A 23,134-nucleotide genomic window follows, 5' to 3' on the forward strand; every position below is an offset into this window, starting at 1 on the left:
TAATTGATCTAATTATTGAACTTTCTGCTTGTGGATTCTTTGTATTTATCCAGTCAAGCAAAGTCTTTAAGATAAGGATATGCTCCTTATCGTTCCTTTTCTCCATCATTTCTTTTCCTCCTTGGCAGTTTAGCAATGAACTATTTAGTCACAGTTTGCTATTGTCTGCTCTAATTGCTCGGTTTAGAGGATGTGAGGTGGTAAATGAACGCTCTGCAAGACTTTTCATCTCCAACTTCATCATTTTCATTTTATTTTGATATCTCTGGCTGTTCTTGGTCAGATCTATTTAATCTGAATCAGATATTAACACTCATATAAATAATAAGACTCCCTGTCCTGTTCAGAAACGTGATGAATAAATCTGGTTGTGGAGGTGACGAGGTCGTCCTGCAGGTGAGCTGCTCTTCACTCCATCTTGGTTCTGATTTCTACCCAGATTCATCTCTGGGTTCATAATCATCGCCTGCATGCAGTGATGATTGTGCTGCAGCTTTTCTGCTGCGACTCCTCCAATGATTCCAGCACCTCGATTATTAAAATTCGTAGAGGAAAATTTACCTGCCACGAAGCTTCGTTCATTTCTGATTTATTATTTAGCGCACCGTGTTCCGGCCGGAAGATTATTTGCGTTGCGCAGAGCTCTGACTTCCTCCTCTGAGTTATTGACCAAAGCAAAGTGTTGGCAGCATAACGTCCAATGTTCAAGTCCGTGGGGATTTCATTGATTGGTGACAGCGCCCGGGGGTCTCATGGTTTTTGGGGACCAATAAGCATCTTTAAAATGACTGGCTCCATGCCTGGAGAACGGCAGCCTTCCTCCTCCAGAGCTGCTGTTTCAGGGCTGCAGGTATTTACACAGGTGAGCTGATGGACTGAACACGGCGGGCGGCCGAGCAGCCGATGGTTACAGTGTAAGTGCAGCTTTACGGACGAACCGCACAATAAGTTCATATGATCCCGGTGTGAAGAAACGGCCGGCAGAGCCTGGTGGCGGTTCGTGGCTGTAGACGAGTTCCTGACTGTGAGGAACCACGGGGCTGTAAACATCCCGTATCGCTCCCCCAGGTCTTACCTTCGTCCTCTGGTCCACCGGTTCCCAGACTCGTCCTCTGGTCCATTTCCTCCCCCCATCTTACTTCGTTCGTTCTTGGCCTGCCCCCCACTGCCCCCTAACTCCAGGCCACATTTCCCGTTTCCTCAAACCCAGAGCTTGTCAGGTTATGGGGCGAGGTCAGAGGTCAGAGTTCATCTATTAAACTGACTGGAGATGAAGACAGAAACTAAAAGCTGCAGTATAGATATTTTTATAAGTGTATCTGTGAGCCTGACTCTTTATTATTAAATTGAATATAATTTCAGATCTTTATGTAACTTCGGGTTAACTTAGAAAGTGAGCTGTTAGTGTTACAGGTTAGTTTTCTAAACTACAGAAAAGTTACTGTTAGGGAAGCTCAAAATGAAAAATGGGACTGATGTTGATATCCGATAGTAACTCTGGTGTTATGCCAGAGTTACCAATATTTTATTTTATTTTTTTATCCAGTTACTGGATTAATAGTGAGAATAATTGATAAATTATTCGATTACTACAATATTAGTTTCCAGCAGCCCTAGTTCTGTGTGTTCCTAAGCGGGCCGGTCAGTATGGACTCGGACCCAGCAGAGATGGAGACGCCTTCCTCTTCCTCTTCATCTGAAGATCTTCATCAGAGCTGCTCCTCATCCTCGCTCTTCGTCTGCTTACAGGAACAAAAACAATTTTTCACTCTGAGTGTCTGGAACATAAAACACCCGATTATGTTCATAGTTCTGGATGAATTCTGCATGCAAACTGATTATTAACGCAGGAAACGCTTCTGAATGGTTTTCATATTGAAATAAATCATTCACCACGTCTCTATATTTTTGATTTAATCTCTTTTTAGAAACAAGTTGGAGCGATTTTCATTCTGTAGCTGATTTGTTCCAGAAAAACGTTAATTTGTCTCCATTTGTTTGACTAAATGTCACCAAAGGGGCCAACTCTGGCCCATCACAGCTCAGCATGTGGCCCCTCGGCTCCAGCATCGGTCCACAACAGACAACAGTTTTGATGAAATATTATGTTTCCAATCAAATCAATAATTATTTTCTGTATTCTGCTAAATTGCTAAAGACTGTTTTGTTAATCCAACTCCAGTCCGTTTGCCTAGAAAGTCCAGCCCGGTTGTTGAGGTGTGAATGCTAAGCTAACTCTGGTCCTCGGTTGAAGTGAACTCTGGTTCAGTTTGAACGCCAAGCGGACCAGAGACCGTTCCTAAAGCAGGAAGTGAACTACAGCACAGGACATTCTGGGTAAATACAACCAAAGCTAACATGCTAGCCTAGCGCTAGCAGCAGAAATGTCTCCTGGTCTTCAGCCAAAGACTAAAGAGAAATCCTCCAACACTAAAATCTGACGCCTCCATCTTGTTTCCATCTGGTGAAGAAGGAAGTTGCTCTCAGTGTCTTCAGAGGTTTTTGTGTGGTTTCCTTCAGTGGTTGTTGGTGCAGCGCCCCCACAGGCCAGGAGGGGAACAGGTTGGTTTGACTCAGAACCACAGCAGCTGCAGGTGGAGCAGATGATGGAGTTCTGGTTCCAGTAGAACCGGGTCTATGGGACTAAGACGGCCCAACTCTCAGCAGATCATCAGGTTCTGAAACTCTGACCAACCCGTCTGGTACCAACAACTGTTCTGGGTTCAAAGTCACTGAAATCGTCTTCATTCTGTTTCTCAGTTGGAAGTGCAGTGATTTATGTCCAACATGTCTGGATGGCTGAGCTGCTGCCATGTTGAGGTTTTGCTAGAGGCATTAATACAACAGCTTGACTTGAGCAGAACTGGGACTTTATGACAGAAATAAACAAATAACCCAAAATATGAGGAAACATGAAACAAAGGACTCGACTTGGTTCCTGAAGCTGCTGTTTTGCTTCCAGTTACTAAACGGATCTAGAAATTTGTCTTGTGATTCTTTTGAGAAAGTCTTTGTTTAAAGTCAGAATATGGATGAATGTCTAATCAAACAAACTTTGAATTATCTCCCTCATTTGCAGAGATTTTCAGTTATAAAGCCAATCTATAGCAGACCATAACAATAGTTTACTGCCTGGAGGCGCCGCTCCGTCTCTGCTGGCAGCGGACCATCTGCTGCTGCTCAGGATCCATGAACACCAGAACAGAAACCCGGTCCAACATCATCCGCTCCGTCTTTATCCACCAGCCGTCTTATTTGTCGTATTTCGTTCTGCAGGAAGCGTTTTGAGGAGAGGTGATGTTTTCAGCAGCTAGTATTAAGATTTTTTAGATCTGGTTCCTTTCAGAAGTTTGGAAATCATCTACAGACATGTTCTGATTTCTATAACCATCAGTTAATATCATCTTGATACTAAATTGGTTGCTATGGAAATGTTACCTGTAGATCAAAGCTTCCTTTCATGTGATTGATTATTCGTCAGACTCTGAATGCAGCATCACTTTAATGAAACAGATTTCAAAAACTAATCAGAGCAAAAAAATAGAAGCTGATTTCCATCATGTCATAGAAATCAAACACATTTTTCCATCTGAAGATATTTTTAAGACGAGTTGTTGGAAAATAAAATGTGTGTTTATTTTGCTCTGCTGATTGGCTCCAGAACCGGTCAGTGTTTCACAGTGACAATAATCTGAGGATGATTTGCTGCAGAACTGAGAGCCAGAATCCCAGAGCTGGTTCTGAAGAACGACTGTCGGAGGGAACCGCCTCATCGCAGAACAGCATCAGAACCCAGACGCTTCCTCTGGGACTTTTATCCACAACACGGACCCGTCTGCTGACTCCTGGTTGCTAGGCAACCTAACAGTGGGGCTCAGCCTCCCTGCGTGAAAGTCTGACACGTTCTGCTCCGTTCATGTTTTAGCTCGCTACAGTAGCTTCATGCTAATGAAATTAGCATTAGAGGACACCATAGAAACCTGCAGCTAGGAGTATAAATACGTGACAATACATTTTAATTCCTCTCATGACCCGTTTAACACTCCTCATCAATCAAAGCTGATTCATGGGCTGGAATAGTCTAGTCAAAGTCCGGAGCTTCTTTATTACACTTGAATAATATTTAATGTGCAGAAATGTTTTTCTTTTTCCTCAGTAAGCTCTTCAGAGAAGCAGGAATAGTTTTGATGTTGTTAAAATGTTGGACCAGTTTCCAGCTGAAGGTCGGGTTTGGTTCAGCGCTCCTGCTGGGACCAAAACCAAAACTTCTGATTATTTAGATCAGGGGGTCCAAGGTCGGTCCTGGAGGTCCGGCATCCTGCATGTTTTAGTCTCTCCCTGGTTTAACATGATGGATCGTTAGAGGCAGAACATGGACCTGCTGAGAAGCTCGTTTCTACCACCAAGGAGAGACTAGAACATGCAGGATGCCGGGCCTCCAGGACCCGCTTTGGGCTCCGCTGACTCAGATTCTCAGGTAAAAATGCAAACAGTTTCTAGAATAGCTGGAATACTGAAGTGTTAATAAATAAATAAAATAGATGAAATTAGGTTTGTCGCTTTGTTTGGCGTTTAGCAGAAGTCGCCGTGCATTCAGTACCTCTCCTTGTTGATTTTCACTCCGTCAGAGCGTTACCTGGCACTCGGACAGCAGCTTCATTTCCTCCTTTCTCTGACACTTTGCTTGTTTTACTTTTGCTGTATGTTTGACTTAATGGATGTGGATCATCTGGATCGATGAGCCTGCAACATTTACACTGAAGGAAACTGTTAAACCGAACAGGCTTCTGCTGGCCCGGTTCTGTATGTCCTCATTAAATCAATACTTTGAATCTGCAGTAAAATAAAACGTTTTCATCATTTTTACATTAATATCTCATTTCTCAGCAGCGACCTTCTGGAGGCTGCAGCCTCTTTTCCTCAGACAGTTTCTGTAACTCAGCCAAAGTGCCAAACACCCAGTTATGAAAGTTAATGTCTCTGTGGCACCAAGCATCACCTGGAATATCCACAGATTGATCGTCTGTTTCCAATCAGATATCAGATCATTCAGCTGCAGTCTTCACTAAACTCCTGTCCTTCGTCAGATGTTCAGTGACGCTAATGCTTTAATATGACTTGTTGATAATTTCCCATTCATCTTGTAAAGATTAGTTTCTAACTTGTGCTTTGTTTGGCTCTGAGATCAGACCAGATGAAACCGAACCTGCAGCAGCTGAGGTTGTATTTTTGTACAGCCTTCCTCTAACCTCTCTCTGCGTTGACTTTGTTCATGTTTTAGTCCGTTGTCAGGGAGTGTTAGTTTAGACCCTAAAAGTGGAGTAATACCACCAGTAATGATGGGGGCAGTGTGGTGCAGGTTAGCTCTCATGTGAACAGCAGAAGACGACAGAAATGTTGGAACTTCTCCATCCAAATGTTTTTAAATTTACTTTTCAAGATAATTTACATGATAAAGATTTCCTCCACTGGCCTCACTCCTTACTGCCCTCTGCTGGTTATATACTGACGTGGAAAAATTACAATAAGGTCACACCTGCTAGTTGTATTGCTAAATGTTTATTCTGTTTATTCTACCTTCCTGGTTACATGCTCAAGGTTGGACTTTGTTTTTCCCAGCTGCATGGGAACCGGTCTGTTTCCCAGGCTTTGGATCCTTTATCCCTTTGTATAAAACTCGTGTGTTGTCTCTCTGTTCAGACCTGCTTCATTATTGATTGTCCTATGAGCTCTCTGTGTTGTGCTCAATTCATGAATAAACTTGATTTCACCTGAACAGTGCTTGGAAATAGTTTTTTTCCACAACATGCTGATTTTGTTTAAGTGTTTCAAGGGATCAGAAATGAGTTTTAATCTCTTTCAGGTTATCTATAAAGGATAAAAACACCTGCAATGTTCTGGAAACCCAGATTACTTTGGTCAACAGATTATTTATTATAAAAGTCACATTTTATCAGGACGAATCAGGTCAGAACCCTGACCCGGTTCTGAACTGGGGAGTGTGTTTGTTAGCATGCTGTGATTTCACCTGATTTCATTTTAAATGTAGATATGAAGTTGGATCAAAAGAGAAGAAAAGTAGCAGGTGGAAACCGAACACGAGTGGTTTCTGCTGCATTACTTGCTTTATTGCTCTGATATTCTAGATGGAAAAAAATCATGAACTGCTTTGCTGATAAATCTCTGGAAACACTCAGAGAATCAGGAATTCCCTCCGACTCTGTGGAGGAGTGATGAGGACAAGCGTTCGCTGTCCAGGCGGCGGAGGAAGCCATGTTGTTTTCCTCCCTGTAGCAGTGTGCGAGAGACGGAGGAGAGATTGGCTTTTTGTGGCTCAAATCAGATAAATGGCACTAATTGCTTGGCAGTGTCCCCTGTGTGTTTGTGTTGTTGTTCCAGATGATTAGCCCAATGCATCCAAATAATTGAGAACATGTATACATGGCTCCATGGCAGCACAGTTCAAGGCTTCAGCACCGCAGAGAGTTTGTGTTGAGTGGGATTTATCGGGACGGTGCAGGAAAAGCAGAAGCAGCTTCTGCTCTGTAGTGTTCAGATTCGGTTAGCAAGCCAGGAATTGGTGATCAAATGCTCTGCCAGTGTGAACTGCTCCAAGCATCAGGCATGCTGAGGTGAGGCTCGCTGGTTCAGCTGAGACAGAGTAACATTTGACTCTGGTTTACTGTAGTTGTATGTGATTGATATTCAGCCAGAGCTGCAACACTGTGAGAGGACTTTAGGTAAAAACATGGAAGCAGGTCAGTGACTGCTCAGAACCAGGAGTCTACAGAGGAAGTGCATGGAGGACTTTTTCTGCTATTCAGTCTGAGAGCAGAACTTCATGTCTTCCTTCTCAAAACTTCAAAAAGATTGCACTCAAAACTTCTCCTTCCACTGAGATTGAGTCTCTGTTCTGTCAGTCAGTCAGTAGCTGCTAGCGGCCAGCAGCTGTTAGCGATCAGTAGCTGCTAGCGGCCAGCAGCTGTTAGCGATCAGTAGCTGCTAGCGATCAGCAGCTGTTAGCGATCAGCAGCTGTTAGCGACCAGCAGCTGTTAGCGATCTGCAGCTGTTAGCGACCAGGAGCTGTTAGCGATCTGCAGCTGTTAGCGACCAGGAGCTGTTAGCGATCAGCAGCTGTTAGCGTTCCACAGCTATTAGCGATCAGCAGCTGTTAGCATTCCACAGCTGCTAGCGATCAGCAGCTGTTAGCGATCAGCAGCTGTTAGCGTTCAGCAGCTGTTAGCGATCAGCAGCTGTTAGCGTTCCACAGCTGTTAGCGACCAGCAGCTGTTAGCGATCAGCAGCTGTTAGCGATCAGCAGCTGTTAGCGATCAGCAGCTGTTAGCGTTCCACAGCTGTTAGCGATCAGCAGCTGTTAGCAATCAGCAGCTGTTAGCGATCAGCAGCTGTTAGCATTCCGCAGCTGTTAGCGATCAGCAGCTGTTAGCGATCAGCAGCTGTTAGCGTTCCACAGCTGTTAGCGACCAGCAGCTGTTAGCGACCAGCAGCTGTTAGCGACCAGCAGCTGTTAGCGATCTGCAGCTGTTAGCGACCAGTAGCTGTTAGCGACCAGCAGCTGTTAGCGATCTGCAGCTGCTAACGATCAGCAGCTGTTAGCGCTCTGCAGCTGTTAGCGACCAGTAGCTGTTGGCGACCAGCAGCTGTTAGTGATCTGCAGCTGTTAGCGACCAGCAGCTGTTAGCGATCTGCAGCTGCTAACGATCAGCAGCTGTTAGCGATTAGTATCTCTGCTGGCGGATGTTTAATATACTACGGAGCAGAAAGCTGACGTCGTTGTTTCTCCCTACATCCACTGGGGTGTGCCATAAGGAAACAAATCACCCAGTACAACACTTTCATTCTATTGGCTGAGAGGTTGCTAGGCGACATTATGGCAGGAAAAATCCTCCATAGAAGTGATGTCATATTCTATATCTGAAGCTGTGAGTCTTCCTCAGCCAGCCAATCACAAGGCAGATATGAAACAGATTAATTTGAACTCCTGGTTGATTGGTCAGAACATAACTGATAACTGATTGGTTGATTGATCACATCTGATCTCCATGAGATCCTGCAGATTCTCCAAGTCCACCAGCATGACAGATCAATCCAGTCAGTTCCAGTTCATCCAGAGGTTTCCATCAGCAGCTGTTAGAGGTCATGACCATGCAGCTGTGGTGCCACCTGCTGAAAATCAACCAGTGAGCTTGACCCAGCTCTGATTCCTGGGAGATGACTGCTGATGATCCTGACTGCGGTCAGAAAACTGTTGGGAAGTTGTTGTTGTTGTTGTTGTTGTTGTGACTGTTGAACTGGTGAGCTCCCAGTAAACAGAAGAACTGAACCACTGGAGGTGAAACTGAGGTTTTTACTCTCCAACGATGTTTTTATTTCTCAGACCCTGAAAACTCAGCGGATGATTTTTGATAAATAACGTAAACATGAAACTGAGTTTGGTGGTTCTTCCTTCAGTCAACGTCGTCTTCTCGGTGTGTTTGGCACCAGGCCGTCTGCTGATAAGTTTCCTAGTTTTGTTGCCTTTAAATGAATATGGCAGAGAAATTGTCTCTGAAAAGCAATTCCTCAGGCGTCACAACAATTTCTGCCCTCATATTTCACATCTGTTGTAAAAGTAAGGCGGAGTGGAACGCGTCTGCTTTTTCTGGAGATACCGACACCCACCTGGCTTCTGTGTTGGTCTGACCTTTCCCTTCCCTGCTCAGGATGGATATATGCAGAAATCTGCCACTGCATTAAATCCATTCCTCTGGAAGCTTGTAGGGAGGAAACAGACGGATGGATGGAGAAGCTCCAAACGTTTCCATTATCTCAGAGTTCAGTGGCTTCTCGTCCGTCTGTTTCGCTCTCCATGATGTGTCTGTGTGTTGCAGGTTAGGACTACTTTGCATGAAGATTAAGTGTGCTGTGTGAGAGCTCTGGGCCTTAAGGAAGACTGATGGCTTGCTTGTATAGAAACCTGACCTTTGGGCCAGAGTGAGGAATAGTTTGGTTCCAGCTGAGCGGACGGTGGAATCCACCGCTGAACCCAAGCTTCAGTCGTCACTCAGACACGTTTTGACTCCGTGTCAACTTGATCTTTCACCGGTTCCTTGTTTCCCCGGAGCTAACAGACGTTGGGTAGCAGCATCTTTTATTCTGCTGGGACTAATCAGAGCTGGGCAGGACTGGAATGAGCCAAAATCTACTTTAATAATCATGGAGATGTCAAATAATTTATCAGAGGTCACAGACAGTTACACTACAGCTGGAGTTTACAGACGTTCTTTAGTCAGGGTCACCTGGAAGCTGTCAGGATAAAGAACCAGTCAGAGCTCAGGTTGATTACATCACTTCATGGTGAATCAGGGGTCCCCACAGTGGCCCCTGAGGGCCTCCTGCATGTTTTATTCTCTCCCTGGTTTAATTCACCTGGATCCAATGATGGATCTTTAGAAGCCTAAGAGGAACTTTGACCTGCTGAAAGGTTGTTGGTATCAGGAGAGAATAAAACCTGCAGGATGCACTCGGCCCTCAGGGACCCACTTTGGGGGCCCCTGATCAAGAGGCAAAGTAGCCTCAAAGTAAGAGTTCATCCCACCAACCACTACTCCGCTTTAGCCCAACTCCAGTCCGGTTGTTGAAGAAGTCCAGTCTGGTTGGTGAAATATGAATGCTAATCGACCTCTGACCTCGGTCTGGGTTCGCTTTGAACGCCAAGCAGACCGGAGACCGATCCAAAGCAGGAAGTGGACTACAGCGCAGGGCATTCTGGGTAAATACAACTAAAGCTAACTTCCTGTTTGAAAGCCAATCAGAGCCCAGGAACAACTGAACACATCTTCACTGATATTTAATGAGACAATAATCAATTAAAATTGGATTAAAACACAAATTGATAAAAACAAGACAGAAAAAACAAAACAACTTTTCCACCAGTTGGTGTCGAGATTTATTAGATTTATTAGATTTATTAAGCAGAGAAAGTTGGGAGAAAGGATGAAAGTTGGTTCATATCTGCTTCTCAGAAACCAGTTTATTAAACTGGGATAAAAACAGTGAAGGCTGAGAACTGGACAAACATGTCAAGTCTGTAGACTTAAAATAATTTATTCTTTTTACTTTAAATGAATGGGATCCAATCAGGAACAGTTTCAGGTGTTCAGCTTATTGTCTTCACCTGCAGAGGATCAAACCTCCACGATGTTCTGATGGACCCACGAACCGGAAGCTGACGGTCTCTCTCTCTCTCATCCTCTCTCTCCCTCGCTCATCCTCTCTCTCTCTCATCCTCTCTCTCTCTCGTCCCCTCTCTCTCTCATCCTCTCTCTCCCTCGCTCATCCTCTCTCTCCCTCGCTCATCCTCTCTCTCTCTCTCTCTCTCTCTCTCTCTCTCTCATCCTTCCTCTCCGCCTCTCGGGCTGCAGCTCCAGTTTCTCTCTGGAAGTTGCAGGCTGCTCTCTCTCTCCTCTCCGCTCCCTGACTGCTGGACTGAGGAATTATGAGCAGAGCTCTTCCCGCCTCTGACACTCTGTCTTGAATCAATCTGTGTTTCCCAACCGAACCGAACCGAGGCGAGCATGGAGACCGGACTCTGCATCCTCCTGACTTTCCTCCTCCAGCAGGTAGGACCAGTGTGTGTGTGTGTGTGTGTGTGTGTGTGTGTGTGTGTGTGTATAATTAGCTGCTGCGGTTTGTTAAGTTTAGCGACTCTTCCAGCAACAATCATCTGCGGTCCATCGGAACCGAGTGAGAGTTGCGACCGGCTGTCAGCTCTGAAGCCGAGTTTGGGCTGAAGAGTGTCGGCTCGGTGATCCGCGGCGCTCCGCTCACTTTCAGGAAAACCTCTCGCATTTAGTGGACAGACTGGACCGGACCGGACAGCTGGGGACAGACCGGACCGGACCGGACAGCTGGGGACAGACTGGACCGGACCGGACAGCGGACCAGGGCACCGGGGGAAGCAGCGCAGGCTGTCCCCTCTGTCTGTGTGCAGATCACGGCTCCGGCTCTTGTCTCCAGCCGCATCTACATTCCGCTCAGCCTCCAACTTGAGCGGCTCTTTAGTGCGTGTGTGTGTGTGTGTGTGTGTGTGTGTGTGTGTGTGTGTGTGAAGAGAGCGGAGGCTGCTCTCCGCTGTTTTTGGGCTCTGGAGGTATTTAATAAACGCGGCTGCTGGAGCAGGGTTGGTCGGACTCTAACTCAGCTGCCGGTTCGGTTCGGTTAGGTCCGGTACGACCGGTCCGGTCCGACCAGCCGCTCCGCCATCAGGTGTTTGGAGGCTGTGGAGGGAGAAGCTGCAGACGGTGAAGGTTGTTCACCGATCTCTGAGCAGGGCCGATTCCCAGGGGGGCAGCAGGGGGACCTGAGCCCTCCTTTCACATTCAGATAAAAATCTGTCTCCTCCTCTGTGTTTCATATGAACTAAGGATCATGTCCACTCTCTGACCTCCAGACAGATTTAAAGTGCAGCCATAGCAAAGGATCTGGATTAGCAGAGCTGCTAACAGCTGATGATGTCATCGTGTTACTGTGGAACCTCAGCTGTCTGGATGTTGGGCTGTTAGCATGTTAGCATCAGACAGTCTTCAGTCGGAGGGTTCTTCAGATTGGTTGCAGGACTGACTGCTACTGGAGCCCACAGCATCACCATCCAGATGATCTGAACTATGACAACATTTAACGATCCTTTGGGATAAAAGAGTTTTTGAGCTTCTGATCGGAGTTGATGCTTCAGTGCGTTGTAAGCAGCTCCCCCTCTCAGCATGACCTCTGACCTCATCATTTTTACAGACATTTTCCCATAATTCCTCTGGTGTCAGATTAGCAGGATGGTATTGTTGCACGTTTCTTTATTGGCAGCAGGCGGTGAAAGTTGAAGCAGCAGCTAATTTTGAAGCGAGTCTGTTTTTGAAATGTGGGAGATTCTCTGAAGTGTTTCGGCTAGGAGCTCATTTGGTAAACTCTCTCTCTCCTCTCGCTCGCCCGTGTATCCGCAGCGCTGAGAGACGGCGGGGCTCGTTTGGTGCTTGTTGTCTGACCTGTGGAGGTTCGGCGCTGGCGTCCTGCTGCGCGTTACTCGCTGTAATTGGCAGAGCGTTTTCTGGGTTTAGCTGTTCAGTCCTGGATTCTCAGCAATCGCGATTCAGGCTAATAGCGCCTCTGAAGAAATTATTTAACTCCTGTTTTATTGATTACAACTCGCCCTCTTCTGCTCACACACACACACACACACAGTGTGCAGTGTCCATTAAGCAGATTCATTCATTATTGGAACGAAGAGAAAGAAACCAGTTAACTGTGAGAAACCAGGTTAGTTTGAAACAGAAATGAATCAAACTGTTTGTGAAACTGATTTTCTGCATTCCTGTCTCAAATCTCCATCTCTCAGTTCTCGGTTCTGTACGTTTAATTCTGCGAATATGGCTGATAAAATATGTGAATCATGTTTCAAACAAAACTGCAGCTTACCAGGTTATTTTCAGTTTTATGGTACACGTTTCTATGCAGCATGCAAACAGATTTATCCTACTTGACTCATGGTGCACACTTAAATTGCAAATGTGTCATCTCTCCTTGTAGAATCACAGGAGCATCCTATCTTTGCCGTATTTGTGTGGGCTCAAAGCATTTCTCTAGCTGATGGGAAACACAGAGACTTCTGGAGTCTCGGTTTCTCTTCCTCTCCAGATCAGGTTTTATCTTGGAACCGGTTGCAGTTTGTGTCTCTGCTGAGAGGCTGTAATCAGGCCTGGAAGGTGATTTCCAGGCCTTCTGGAAACGATCAAAGGATAAACAGATTCCTCTTCCCTTGGTTACTTCCTGTCTGCAGACAGATGGAGGAGGAGGGAGATGGTTTTGGTCGCTGCAGCCTCAGGAGAGCCAGAGGAACGTTTCACTGCTGCTTGCAGAAAGTCACTGAAGTAAAGAAGAAACAAACAGCTGATGTGGAAAAAGGTGACACGAATCAATAAGTGAATGAAGAAGCATTCAAAGAAAAGTTGTAAGATTACAGAATCAACATGTTGGCTCTGACCAGCTAGCTTAAGTTTTCACAGCAAACTGACGGATTCGTCTAAAAAAGAACCAGTTCTTCAGTGATTTCTGGAGTTATGAACATTTCTGCCAACCGAAATGAAAACATGAATCATTTTTAACCGGATCGGAGCTGGTTTCCCCCGTCGGACCGGACCGTTCCTCCAGGTATAAAAACCCGACCCAGGCCCGACACTCGGCTCCGGTTCTGGTGTGAAAGCAGACCGGGTCTGATCTGAACCATCCACAGGAAAAATACATCTATTTGAACCTCACCAGCCACTGTAGCAGTGCATCGTGGGTAACATGAGCCTTGGCTGCTGCTAATGCTGCTGGAGGTTCTGATTGGACCGAAACGGTTTCCTGACACACAGACACCAGGCCGGTGCGTCCCAGCCTCTCTGCTGCAGCTGGTAGCACCGCTGCCTCCACCGCTTCACGCCAGAACTCACCGGGGCCCGGTTCCCTCCAGGATCCGATCCGATCCGGGCCCCGGTTCCCTCCAGGATCCGATCCGATCCGGGCCCCGGTTCCCTCCAGGATCCGATCCGGGCCCCGGTTCCCTCCAGGATCCGATCCGGGCCCCGGTTCCCTCCAGGATCCGATCCGATCCGGGCCCCGGTTCCCTCCAGGATCCGATCCAATCCGGGCCCCGGTTCCCTCCAGGATCCGATCCGATCCGGGCCCGGTTCCCTCCAGGTAGAGCAGTGATTCAGAATAAGCTCCGCCTACAACGGAGCAGCAGGTGTGAAGGATTCCTCTCCTCCTCTTCCTCGTCCTTCGGCGTCCTGCCATGAGCTTCTTCCCAGAAATACTTTGATGTGACATCATTAAATCCAGTCTGTACTTCCTGCTTTTCCCTGCTGACTCCAGTTGGAGGAAGTCAGACTCATTCTGGCCGTCGGTCAGGAGATTTGCTGCTGTGGATGTTCATGTGGCGGCGGCGGCGGCAGGTCACGGCCTGTTGGGGTAGAAGTGGGACGTTAAAGTCACAGTGTTGCTACGTTGTCATGTAGGTTCAGGAATCTTTCACACTGTGATTAGATTTTTAGAGTCACGATTTGATTCAAAATCAGTTTGATGAAAATTGATTCTCTGTAATTTCTGCTTCAATCGATCAGAGAACTCCTGATCTGCTTTGGAAAGCAGAATAACAAAGGGAGACATTAAGCAGTGGTTTTCACATTTATGAAGGTTTAAATATTAATCCATGCTTAGTGAATCCCTCCCTGCGTCCTCCATTTTGTTTTAACGGAGCGTCCCAGAGAGAGCGCCACCTTTCTGCTGACGGCCTCCTCTGTGGACGACGTTTTCATTTCCATCCAGATTTCAGCCTTCTGACAATCTTTGGAGATATTTGGTGAAGAATCGTAGCGTAGCATGACATGGCGTAGCGTAAAGAGGCGGGGCCTGGCTCACTGGCTCCGCCCACCAGCGGTGTTCCTGAAGTGCATGCGTACGATCCAGTACCGTCACCATGGTACCGACTGGACTTCCTGCGATGTTACAATTTAAATGGAGGCCAAATGGCAGCAGATTTGTTTTGTTTTTTTAAATGAATCGTAATAAATGAGAATGGAGATTTTTTTGCACAGCAGTAAAACACACAGATTCAACTTTTAACTCCTGTTAGTCATAGAGCGGCCTCCTTTCACCTGCCTCATAAAACACACACACACACACACACACACACTCCAGTGTAAGCAAATGTTATTTCCTGTGTTCGGCTCTGAAACGGTTCTTTGACCTCCATCTTGTAGAAAAGAGGATCTGACTCCGTTTGTCAGGGCGATCTGTTACCGAGGGTAACAGCAACAGGTTGGGGACGGGTCAAACGATCACACACACTCAGACTCAAAGCTCCTTTCATGTCTTGAGTCTCTAATGAGACATTATCAGATTTCTGTGTGACTCATTCAGAGCTCCCAGTGTGAGGATGATGAGGAAACACGCAGACCTTCGTCTCCTGTCCTTCCAGTCAGTTACAGCAGATCTGGGATCAGCTCCTGGTTTCACAGAAAGTTTGTCCTTTCAGAGCTGCCATCAGTCTGCGATGCTCTCACAGCGGAGAGACTGTGAGCAGCTCTGAAGTCTAATGAGGACAGTAATGAGGAACGCCGGCCATCAGTGACGGATCGTCTCTCCTTCCTCATCCTCACGTCTCACTGAAGGCTCTAATGACGCCGTCCATCGGAGAAACGCTGCAGCTGGAAGGTTCCTGACTCAGTCCATCACTTCCTGCTGATCACACACACACAGACACACACACACACACACACACACACACACCTCAGTATGTGGTGTTAGAGTGCTCTTCAGTGGGTTTTCTCTTTTAGAGTTATTGACATGAAACTCTAAAAGCTTCCAGTAAATAAACCAGTGTGTGTGTGTGTGTGTGTGTGTGTAGGTGTGTGTGCGTAGGTGTGTGTGTGTGTGTTCACCTGACCAGAAAACACACACCTTCAGAAGTTTTCACTCTGTCTTAACTGGTAATGGGGAACTGGAACAGTTTTTTATTTCCCTGTGTGACCGCTGCAGTGTAGCGGTCTGGAAGGTCAGACGCTATCTAAACTTGGCTGAAAGAGGTCGTGACCTTTGAGGGAAACGCTTCTCTTCAATCTTTTCCCCTGAATGCTGCCGCGGCCTCCAGGGGAGGAGAGCGAAGATGAGGTGTGAAGCTACTGAGAGCTGTAATTAAAGTAAATATGTCCCCTTCGCGCTCCATTAGAATCCGCCTGCGTTTAGTGGAAGAGCTCTAATTATGCAAAACACCAGCAGACGTTTCTGTGTTTTAATCACGAAATCTGCCAAGATCTGGAGACGCTCTCTGTCCTCTGACTGGATTAACGGCTGAGTTAGGAGCCAAAAACAACCTGATCAGGAGAAACTCTGAGCAGCGAGACGCCGACCGACACACACACACACACACACACATACACACACAGACACACACACACACAGACACACACACACACAGACACGCACACGCACACACACACATACACACACACATACACACATACACACACACACACACACACACAGACACGCACATACACACACAGACACACACACACACACACACACACACACACACACACACACACACACACACACTGTCTCTTCATAGAAAACAATAACAAACTTTGTTCCAGAAATAATTGAGATAAATATTGTGGTTTACCTTCTCAAAGACTAAAAGACTTTAATTTTGTAAAAACACTGGAGCATGTTGTTCCGACTCCGTCGAGCTGAAGGGCAAAAAACAACCAGAATGAAGATAATTAATATTTATTGTTGCATAAATAAAAGGGTTTCCTGTGAACTTTATCCACTCGTCAATCCAATAATGTTCAACCTGAATTTAAACACCACTTCAGGCGGACAGACCCGCATTAACCACTGCAGACACAACGTTCCTCATTCACTGCAGAAAGATCCCATGCAAACCAAAGTCGGATCACACCGACAGGATCGGGTCTCAGACCGTTCACATGAAATGTGAGTATTCAGGAAGTGACCCAAAGACAGACGGAGGACAAAACTAACATGATAAATGGAAGGTTGTCAGCCTGAGCTCCCGGTCTGACCGGAGACAAACGGTCCAAACTGGACGAACAAGAAGAAAACCAAACTGTAGAACAACAGCAGGAAGCAGTTTTAAAATACAAAAATTACTAAATGCTTATTAAATTACTTTAATTAAGTCTCACCTGGTCTGGCACACAGGAAATTAACACCTGGCCTCCAGTTTCAGGCTCAGGCTGTGGAGGCAGCGCCACCTGGTGGAGCCGCCGGTTACATTAATATAATATAAAAACGAAAACACAACAACCACAAACAATAAACACGAAAAAAAAGAAAACAAGACACAATGAAACGCAAGGGAAAATAAAATGTGGCGGCCATCTTTACCGTTGCTGCTGGGTGGCGGCCATCTTTACCGTTGCTGCTGGGTGGCGGCCATCTTTACCGTTGCTGCTGGGTGGCGGCCATCTTTACCGTTCTTCTTCTGCGGGTCGTTTTGGGGCCAGAGTCCGCTGACTCAGACGTTTGACTGCGGTGGAGTTGAATTAGTATCAGGACCCAACATGCAGTGACCTGCTGGATTGGAGCCTCCAGGCCTGCAGTGAACGTGGCGTCTGTACATTCAGGTACTTTTCACTCCCTCTCTCTTTTTCTCCTCCCTCTCCCCTCCCTGCAGTCGCTGCGCTCTGCAGCCCGACTTCCTGTTTGCAGCCTGGTTCAGATGACTCCTCTCTATCCCAGGAAGTGTGACGCTGGTGCAGCGGGCCGTTTGTCCTCCATGATGCTCTGAGCTGCGTTAGTCTTTTAGTGAACGTTGCTCAGTTGTTCAGTGAGGCTAAGAGACGATTCTCCACTGATGAATAAGAGCTGCTTCCTGCTGGTCGTTGGTTTGGTCTGCAGGGTCAGAGGTGATGACGGTGATTTCTGTCTGCTCCTCTTCATCTGTCTTTCATGAAGCTGTTGGAGGGAAACTTTCATCCTGCTGCCAGTGGAAACTTTCCTGCCAAGTCAGAAGTCAGAGTTGAGCTCCGATCCGGATCCAGTCCATGTTTCTGTTTCCGGCCGTTATGAAGGTAACGCTTCCTCCGCTTTGCCCTCCGATTAATTGAACTTCTCAGACTAAATGGAGCAGCGAGGAAGAAAATGAACAATGTTAACGGTTATCTGGTGAGCTCAATAAATACCGAGCGGCCCAGTTAGGAACGTAGATGGGAATCTAATAGAGCTGCCGTGTTTTCACAGATTATGTTGGAGTTTTAATATTGCTGTAGAAATGTGTGCATCTCGACTGCCAGCCTGTATCTGCTGTGATAAACGACCTGCGTCTGTTCATCATCTCTGTGGGTTAACTGCTCAACTCCTGGCTCACTTCTCCATTCTGGAACTAATATATAATATATAATGAACAAATGGCTCATTAACCTGTTCACACCTGATGAGGTTTCCCTGGTTTCCCTGGTTTCGCTGGCCGCTGTGATGTCAGAGCTCTGGGTCTAAACATAGCAGTCACGTTTCCATCCAACCATCAGAGAATCTGAGGAAACGTCACAATAAAACAAACTAAAAAATAAAAGTGAATCATGTTTGGACTGAACCAAGCAGGACATGCTGAGATTTTCAGTTTCATTCTGATCAGGCTGAACTTTCAGTCTGTGGGTCAGTGAGTTCATGAACCGAGACTTTTGGGCCAACCAGAAGAATTTCTGCTCATAATGAAATAATCTCACTTTTAACGTTTCCATGAAGCGGAGAGAAGTCCTGTAGATGTAGGAAGTGTTACCTCCATGTTTTCACTGTCTGGACTCTTTATTTTTTAGCAGCAGCTACAGATCCATTTGTCTAGTTTGGGTTTTATGATGTTTAATTTATGCTAGTTTATGTTCCTGTGGTGTTTCATGGTGGTTTTATGTGAAAGCTTGTATATTGGAGCTGACCTTAGACATGATGACGCTCTGAGTCTCTTCCTAACGGGTCGTCCTCTTTTTCTCTCTTCCAGTTTCTTCCTGTTGTTTTGTTGCTCATCTTCGTCTGTAAGACTGAAAAGAAAAATGGATCCAAAACCGCTTTTTGTTTAAAATGAGGCAAAGTATTTTTGAAGTTTCAAGAATCAAGTTCACTTGTTAATTTCTGCTGTGCTGAACCTCATTCCTCTTTTCTCTTCTTCTCTTTGCTTCTATCGTTGTTTTTTCTCTCGATATGAAAACCTTCCTAGATCTAAGGCTCCTCTGGTGGGAGAAATGCAGCTTCCAACAGGAAACGTTGCGCCTGTAGTACCGCCCCTGCTGCCTAGAGGGCGACAGAATGCCAGTGATGTTGGGGATAATTTCCACTCAGCTGATGTTTCAGGGCTGCAGATGTTTCCTGATGTTTATGTATTATGACTTGTTAGTGTGAAGTTTGAATAAATTCCATGTTTTATGTATTATTGCATGTTTGACATTAAAGTGGAGCCACATGTCAGCTTTCTGTGTCGCTTTGCTCAGGTGGAGCTCAGCTGCTGTAGTCTTCACCAGAGCTTTAAGGTTGGTGCTGCGTCACATTCTGCTGCAGAGATTTCCAGAGAAGTGAGCGGCTGGATTTCACTGGGATTGCATGTCTGCACCGTCACTTCCTGTTCCTGCCGCCACGCTTCACTGGAGACAATTTTCCACTGCGGTGGCCCCTAAACCCCAGATTGGTTCTTACTTGGAGGACTGGGGGTCTGGGGAGGTCAGGGGTCAGCACTACAATATCACTGAGGCCCAAACGCCCAGGTTGACCTGCTCAGAGAGCAGCTTTCTGCTCACTGAGGGACTCGCTCTGCTGGTCTCACTGGAGGCCAACTGGTTTCACTGGAGGCCAACTGGTCTCACTGGAGGCCAACTGGTCTCACTGGAGGCCAACTGGTTTCACTGGAGGCCAACTGGAGGCCAACTGGTCTCACTGGAGGCCAACTGGTCTCACTGGAGGCCAACTGGTCTCACTGGAGGCCAACTGGTCTCACTGGAGGCCAACTGGTTTCACTGGAGGCCAACTGGTCTCACTGGAGGCCAACTGGTTTCACTGGAGGCCAACTGGTCTCACTGGAGGCCAACTGGAGGCCAACTGGTCTCACTGGAGGCCAACTGGTCTCACTGGAGGCCAACTGGTTTCACTGGAGGCCAACTGGAGGCCAACTGGTCTCACTGGAGGCCAACTGGTCTCACTGGAGGCCAACTGGTCTCACTGGAGGCCAACTGGTCTCACTGGAGGCCAACTGGAGGCCAACTGGTTTCACTGGAGGCCAACTGGTCTCACTGGAGGCCAACTGGTCTCACTGGAGGCCAACTGGTTTCACTGGAGGCCAACTGGAGGCCAACTGGTCTCACTGGAGGCCAACTGGTCTCACTGGAGGCCAACTGGTCTCACTGGAGGCCAACTGGAGGCCAACTGGTTTCACTGGAGGCCAACTGGTCTCACTGGAGGCCAACTGGTCTCACTGGAGGCCAACTGGAGGCCAACTGGTCTCACTGGAGGCCAACTGGAGGCCAACTGGTCTCACTCGAGGCCAACTGGTCTCACTGGAGGCCAACTGGTCTCACTGGAGGCCAACTGGTGTAGTTGCCAGTCGTTCTGTATTGAAGGTTTTCCCCTGCTGGTCTCTGGACCTTCCTCAGGGCAGAGCAACAGAAACTCGTTGTTTCTGTCGCAGTCCGGGTTCTGGACTGCGACTCGGTTCTGAGTCGTGTTTCTGTCGACTCGGCGTTCTGCAGTGGATCAGCGCTTCGATTCTTCTGGCTTTGCTTTCGCTGTGGGTGGAAACATGACTTCACCAAGAAGTGATAATAAGTGAGTGGGAGGGAAAACATTAGCAAGCTCTTGCCAAATATCACAACCTGCAGCGCAGAAATATTCTTTTCTTTGTCATAATGAACGCCAGTTATTTTTACTGAAACAGTTGAAGCTGCTTTTTCTAAGGATGTCGGCCCACTGAGCAATATGATTTTGTTTTCTAGTCATTAATTTATATTTTAATTTATTTCTAATTTATAAAAGAGCGCCTGCTCCGCCCACATGTTGAATTCTAAATAAAATAATTACACAAATTGCAGCTATTATGGTTTTAGGAGCTCCTTATTAGTTACTATTTTATTATTTCTTTATTTATCTGCTTGACGTTTGAAGAAACTCTAAACCTGCAGGAAATAATGAAGATTCAATAAGAACATATAATTGTGTAAAAGGCTCAGAGTGAAAGACTTGAGACCAATCGGAGGTTGATGAGCAGCAAAACTTTACTTGGTATAAATAAATCCAGCCTTGATGTCCTGCAGGGAAACGTGTTGAAGTGGAAACAGAAGCAGCTTCATGTTGACGTCTGGCTCTGATTCCAGAATAATACAAATAAACGCAGAATAATACCACCACCACCGTGCCTGATGCTGGTTTGTTCACAACCCTTCCACATGGGGGCGCTAGCTGAGTCCAAACACATTTCTGTTATGACAGCTGAAATAATGAGATCCATGTCCAGAAGGAGATTTGTTTCTGACTCTGATGAGGTTTCATGACGCCGTTATCTGTCTGAGGCTGGACTCTGTAGTTTCATATCAGAAGCAACATTTCACAGTTTGGTTCTGTGGCTCATGAAAGGTTTTTAATTAAAAGGCTTGGGCTTTTCTCGTCTGGGCTTCAGGTGCCGTGTGTTTGCTCATCTGCACCACTCGTCTCTTTAATTGCCCCAGGCAGCCATGAGGCTGAACATCCGACCGCTCTGCCTTCCTCTGATTATTTTGTGTTTTAGCTTTCAATGGTTCGGATTTTATTCAGTGGGAACAAATCTTATTGTTGATTTCATGGCTTCTTTAATACAAGCAGATGGAAAATTAAAGAAATGAATCATGGATCTAAACATGTAAATAGTGTTTTAATTTTCTTCTTAATTTGCGGTGGAATGACTGATGTTAAGCGTTTAAAGTCAGGCTAATTATCCAAAAGGATTTAGTTTCAGCTGTGAGGTCTGATCATGTGATTTAGTTTCAGTCTTGATGCACTTTAAACATGCCCGGCTTTAATTCCTGAAATCATTCATAACTGTGATTGTTGGAATTAACCGGGAAAAGAAATCCTGACAGGAGTTTAATTTGAAAAACTTCTTCTTCTTCCTGGTTCTCAGCAGGAAGTTAAATCATGTTTTATCCTTTGTGACGCTTCCTCTTTTTGAATCAATCAGAGTTCAGTTACAGTGAAACAGTAAAAGATTTTACAAACATTCACATCTTTGAACAGATTTATCAGTCAGATTGTTTCAGTGGCTGGAAGTAAATCAGCTGCAGCTTTTTCCTTCTGTGTCTAAATATAACATCTGATATTTAATATTAGAGACACAAATATGAACAACCGCTTCAGAATAAAACTTAGTGATCAATTAACTTCATGCTAAACCACTCAGTGCTCTGTCTGCACTGATGAAGAACTGCTAGCTGAACCAAGTGCTGCCATGTAGACCAGAACCAGAAGGCCTGGCTGGTTCTGGTTCTGGTTGAAGCAGCAGCACATTTTTAATGGATTTCTAAACCTTTAAAGTTCCTGATCTCCAGTGTGGAACCGTCTCAGCTCTACAGACGCTAACGCCCAGCTAGCGCCCACCCTCTTCCTTATGTTCAGCCAATCAGCACCCAGGGAAGCAAATGCTGCTCCTGGATTGGCTGACAGGTTCAAGCAGCTTCGTGTCGAAGCGCTTCAGCTTCTCGGCTTCATTTGGTTTTAGAAACGCTCTGTGAAAAAATCAACTGATGGGGAAAAATTCTGCAAATAATTGAGATTCTACAGAAAAATTCACAAAAACTCAACAGAGTAGTTTACTTTGTAGTTTATTCAGTAGTTTGCTGTGGTGATGCTGAGGAAAAACGACGCTGTGTGGAAAGTATTTCTGCAGTCGGTGGCTCTGCTGCCCTGCAGCAAAAAGGTTGTGGGTTTGAATCCTGACCTTAGCATAGAGTTAGCATGTTAGCTTGTTCTCTGTGGGTACAAAGAGGAGGCGGAGCGATGGGAGACATTAGGTCTGACTTGAGAGTTGGGGTAATGATGTTGGAGTGTAAGAAAGTTGAAGGGAAGTTAGTGGCGTCGTGTGACGGCGCCCCCTGGCTGCATTCATGTGCGGACTGTGGGTGGACAGGGCTGCTGAGTTGTTGCTCTCAAATGTCTCCTGGCAGAGTCGTCCCTCACATGCAGATTTACCTAAGCTTCCTCTGGTAGTGGGAGGACGGGAGCGAGCCCCCTTTCCACTTCCCATGAATATTTATCTGCAGCGGGAGTTCACGGTGACAAATGGTCGTCTGAAGCAACGAGCTGCGCTCCGTCGCCGCCTCCTTCCCTTTGCCACACCAGGCTCGGCTTTTAATAAATTCACCTGGCTTGGAGTGTGAGAGGAAAAGCAGAGATGAGAAAACAACTCTTTCAATGCATCTGCTGGGAGGCTGGGGTTGGAAGAAAGGGTCAGCATTGAATAAACACTCAGAGCGAGTTTACACTAAACGAATTCGTTTCAACACCATTATGGAAATTAAAATGTAAATCTAATTCTGAAGATCTATCATGCACAGTGTGTTGATA

At 46.2% G+C, this 23,134-nt stretch overlaps 1 protein-coding gene and 2 long non-coding RNA genes across 9 annotated transcripts in view; 2 read left to right on the forward strand and 1 right to left on the reverse strand.

Moving 5' to 3' along the window:
• Positions 1–10,382: 10,382 nt before the first annotated feature.
• Positions 10,383–23,134, forward strand: part of cdh13 (cadherin 13, H-cadherin (heart)) — a 237,492-nt gene continuing 224,740 nt past the window's right edge. For 2 of the 5 annotated variants that reach the window (XM_044123866.1, XM_044123869.1), the window contains exon 1: positions 10,383–10,623. In XM_044123866.1, the coding sequence (XP_043979801.1) occupies positions 10,579–10,623 (45 nt within the window). In that variant the 5' untranslated portion in view covers positions 10,383–10,578. The remainder of the gene's footprint in view (positions 10,624–23,134) is intronic. The other 3 variants (XM_044123868.1, XM_044123867.1, XM_044123870.1) reach the window with 2 other exon arrangements.
• Positions 14,005–17,067, reverse strand: LOC122835114. 3 transcript variants are annotated; one of them, XR_006371265.1, is made up of 4 exons: positions 16,978–17,067; positions 16,747–16,815; positions 16,218–16,284; positions 14,005–15,271 (listed from the first exon to the last, which is right to left on the reverse strand). It is a non-coding gene; the product is annotated as an uncharacterized LOC122835114 (long non-coding RNA). The 3 variants fall into 3 exon arrangements; XR_006371266.1 differs by having other exon boundaries at positions 14,005–15,274; XR_006371267.1 differs by lacking the exon at positions 16,218–16,284 and having other exon boundaries at positions 14,006–15,274.
• Positions 18,612–18,983, forward strand: LOC122835115. The gene is made up of 2 exons (XR_006371268.1): positions 18,612–18,647; positions 18,774–18,983. It is a non-coding gene; the product is annotated as an uncharacterized LOC122835115 (long non-coding RNA).

Source organism: Gambusia affinis, linkage group LG08, assembly GCF_019740435.1.
Source record: "Gambusia affinis linkage group LG08, SWU_Gaff_1.0, whole genome shotgun sequence".
Taxonomy (NCBI): Eukaryota; Metazoa; Chordata; class Actinopteri; order Cyprinodontiformes; family Poeciliidae; genus Gambusia; species Gambusia affinis.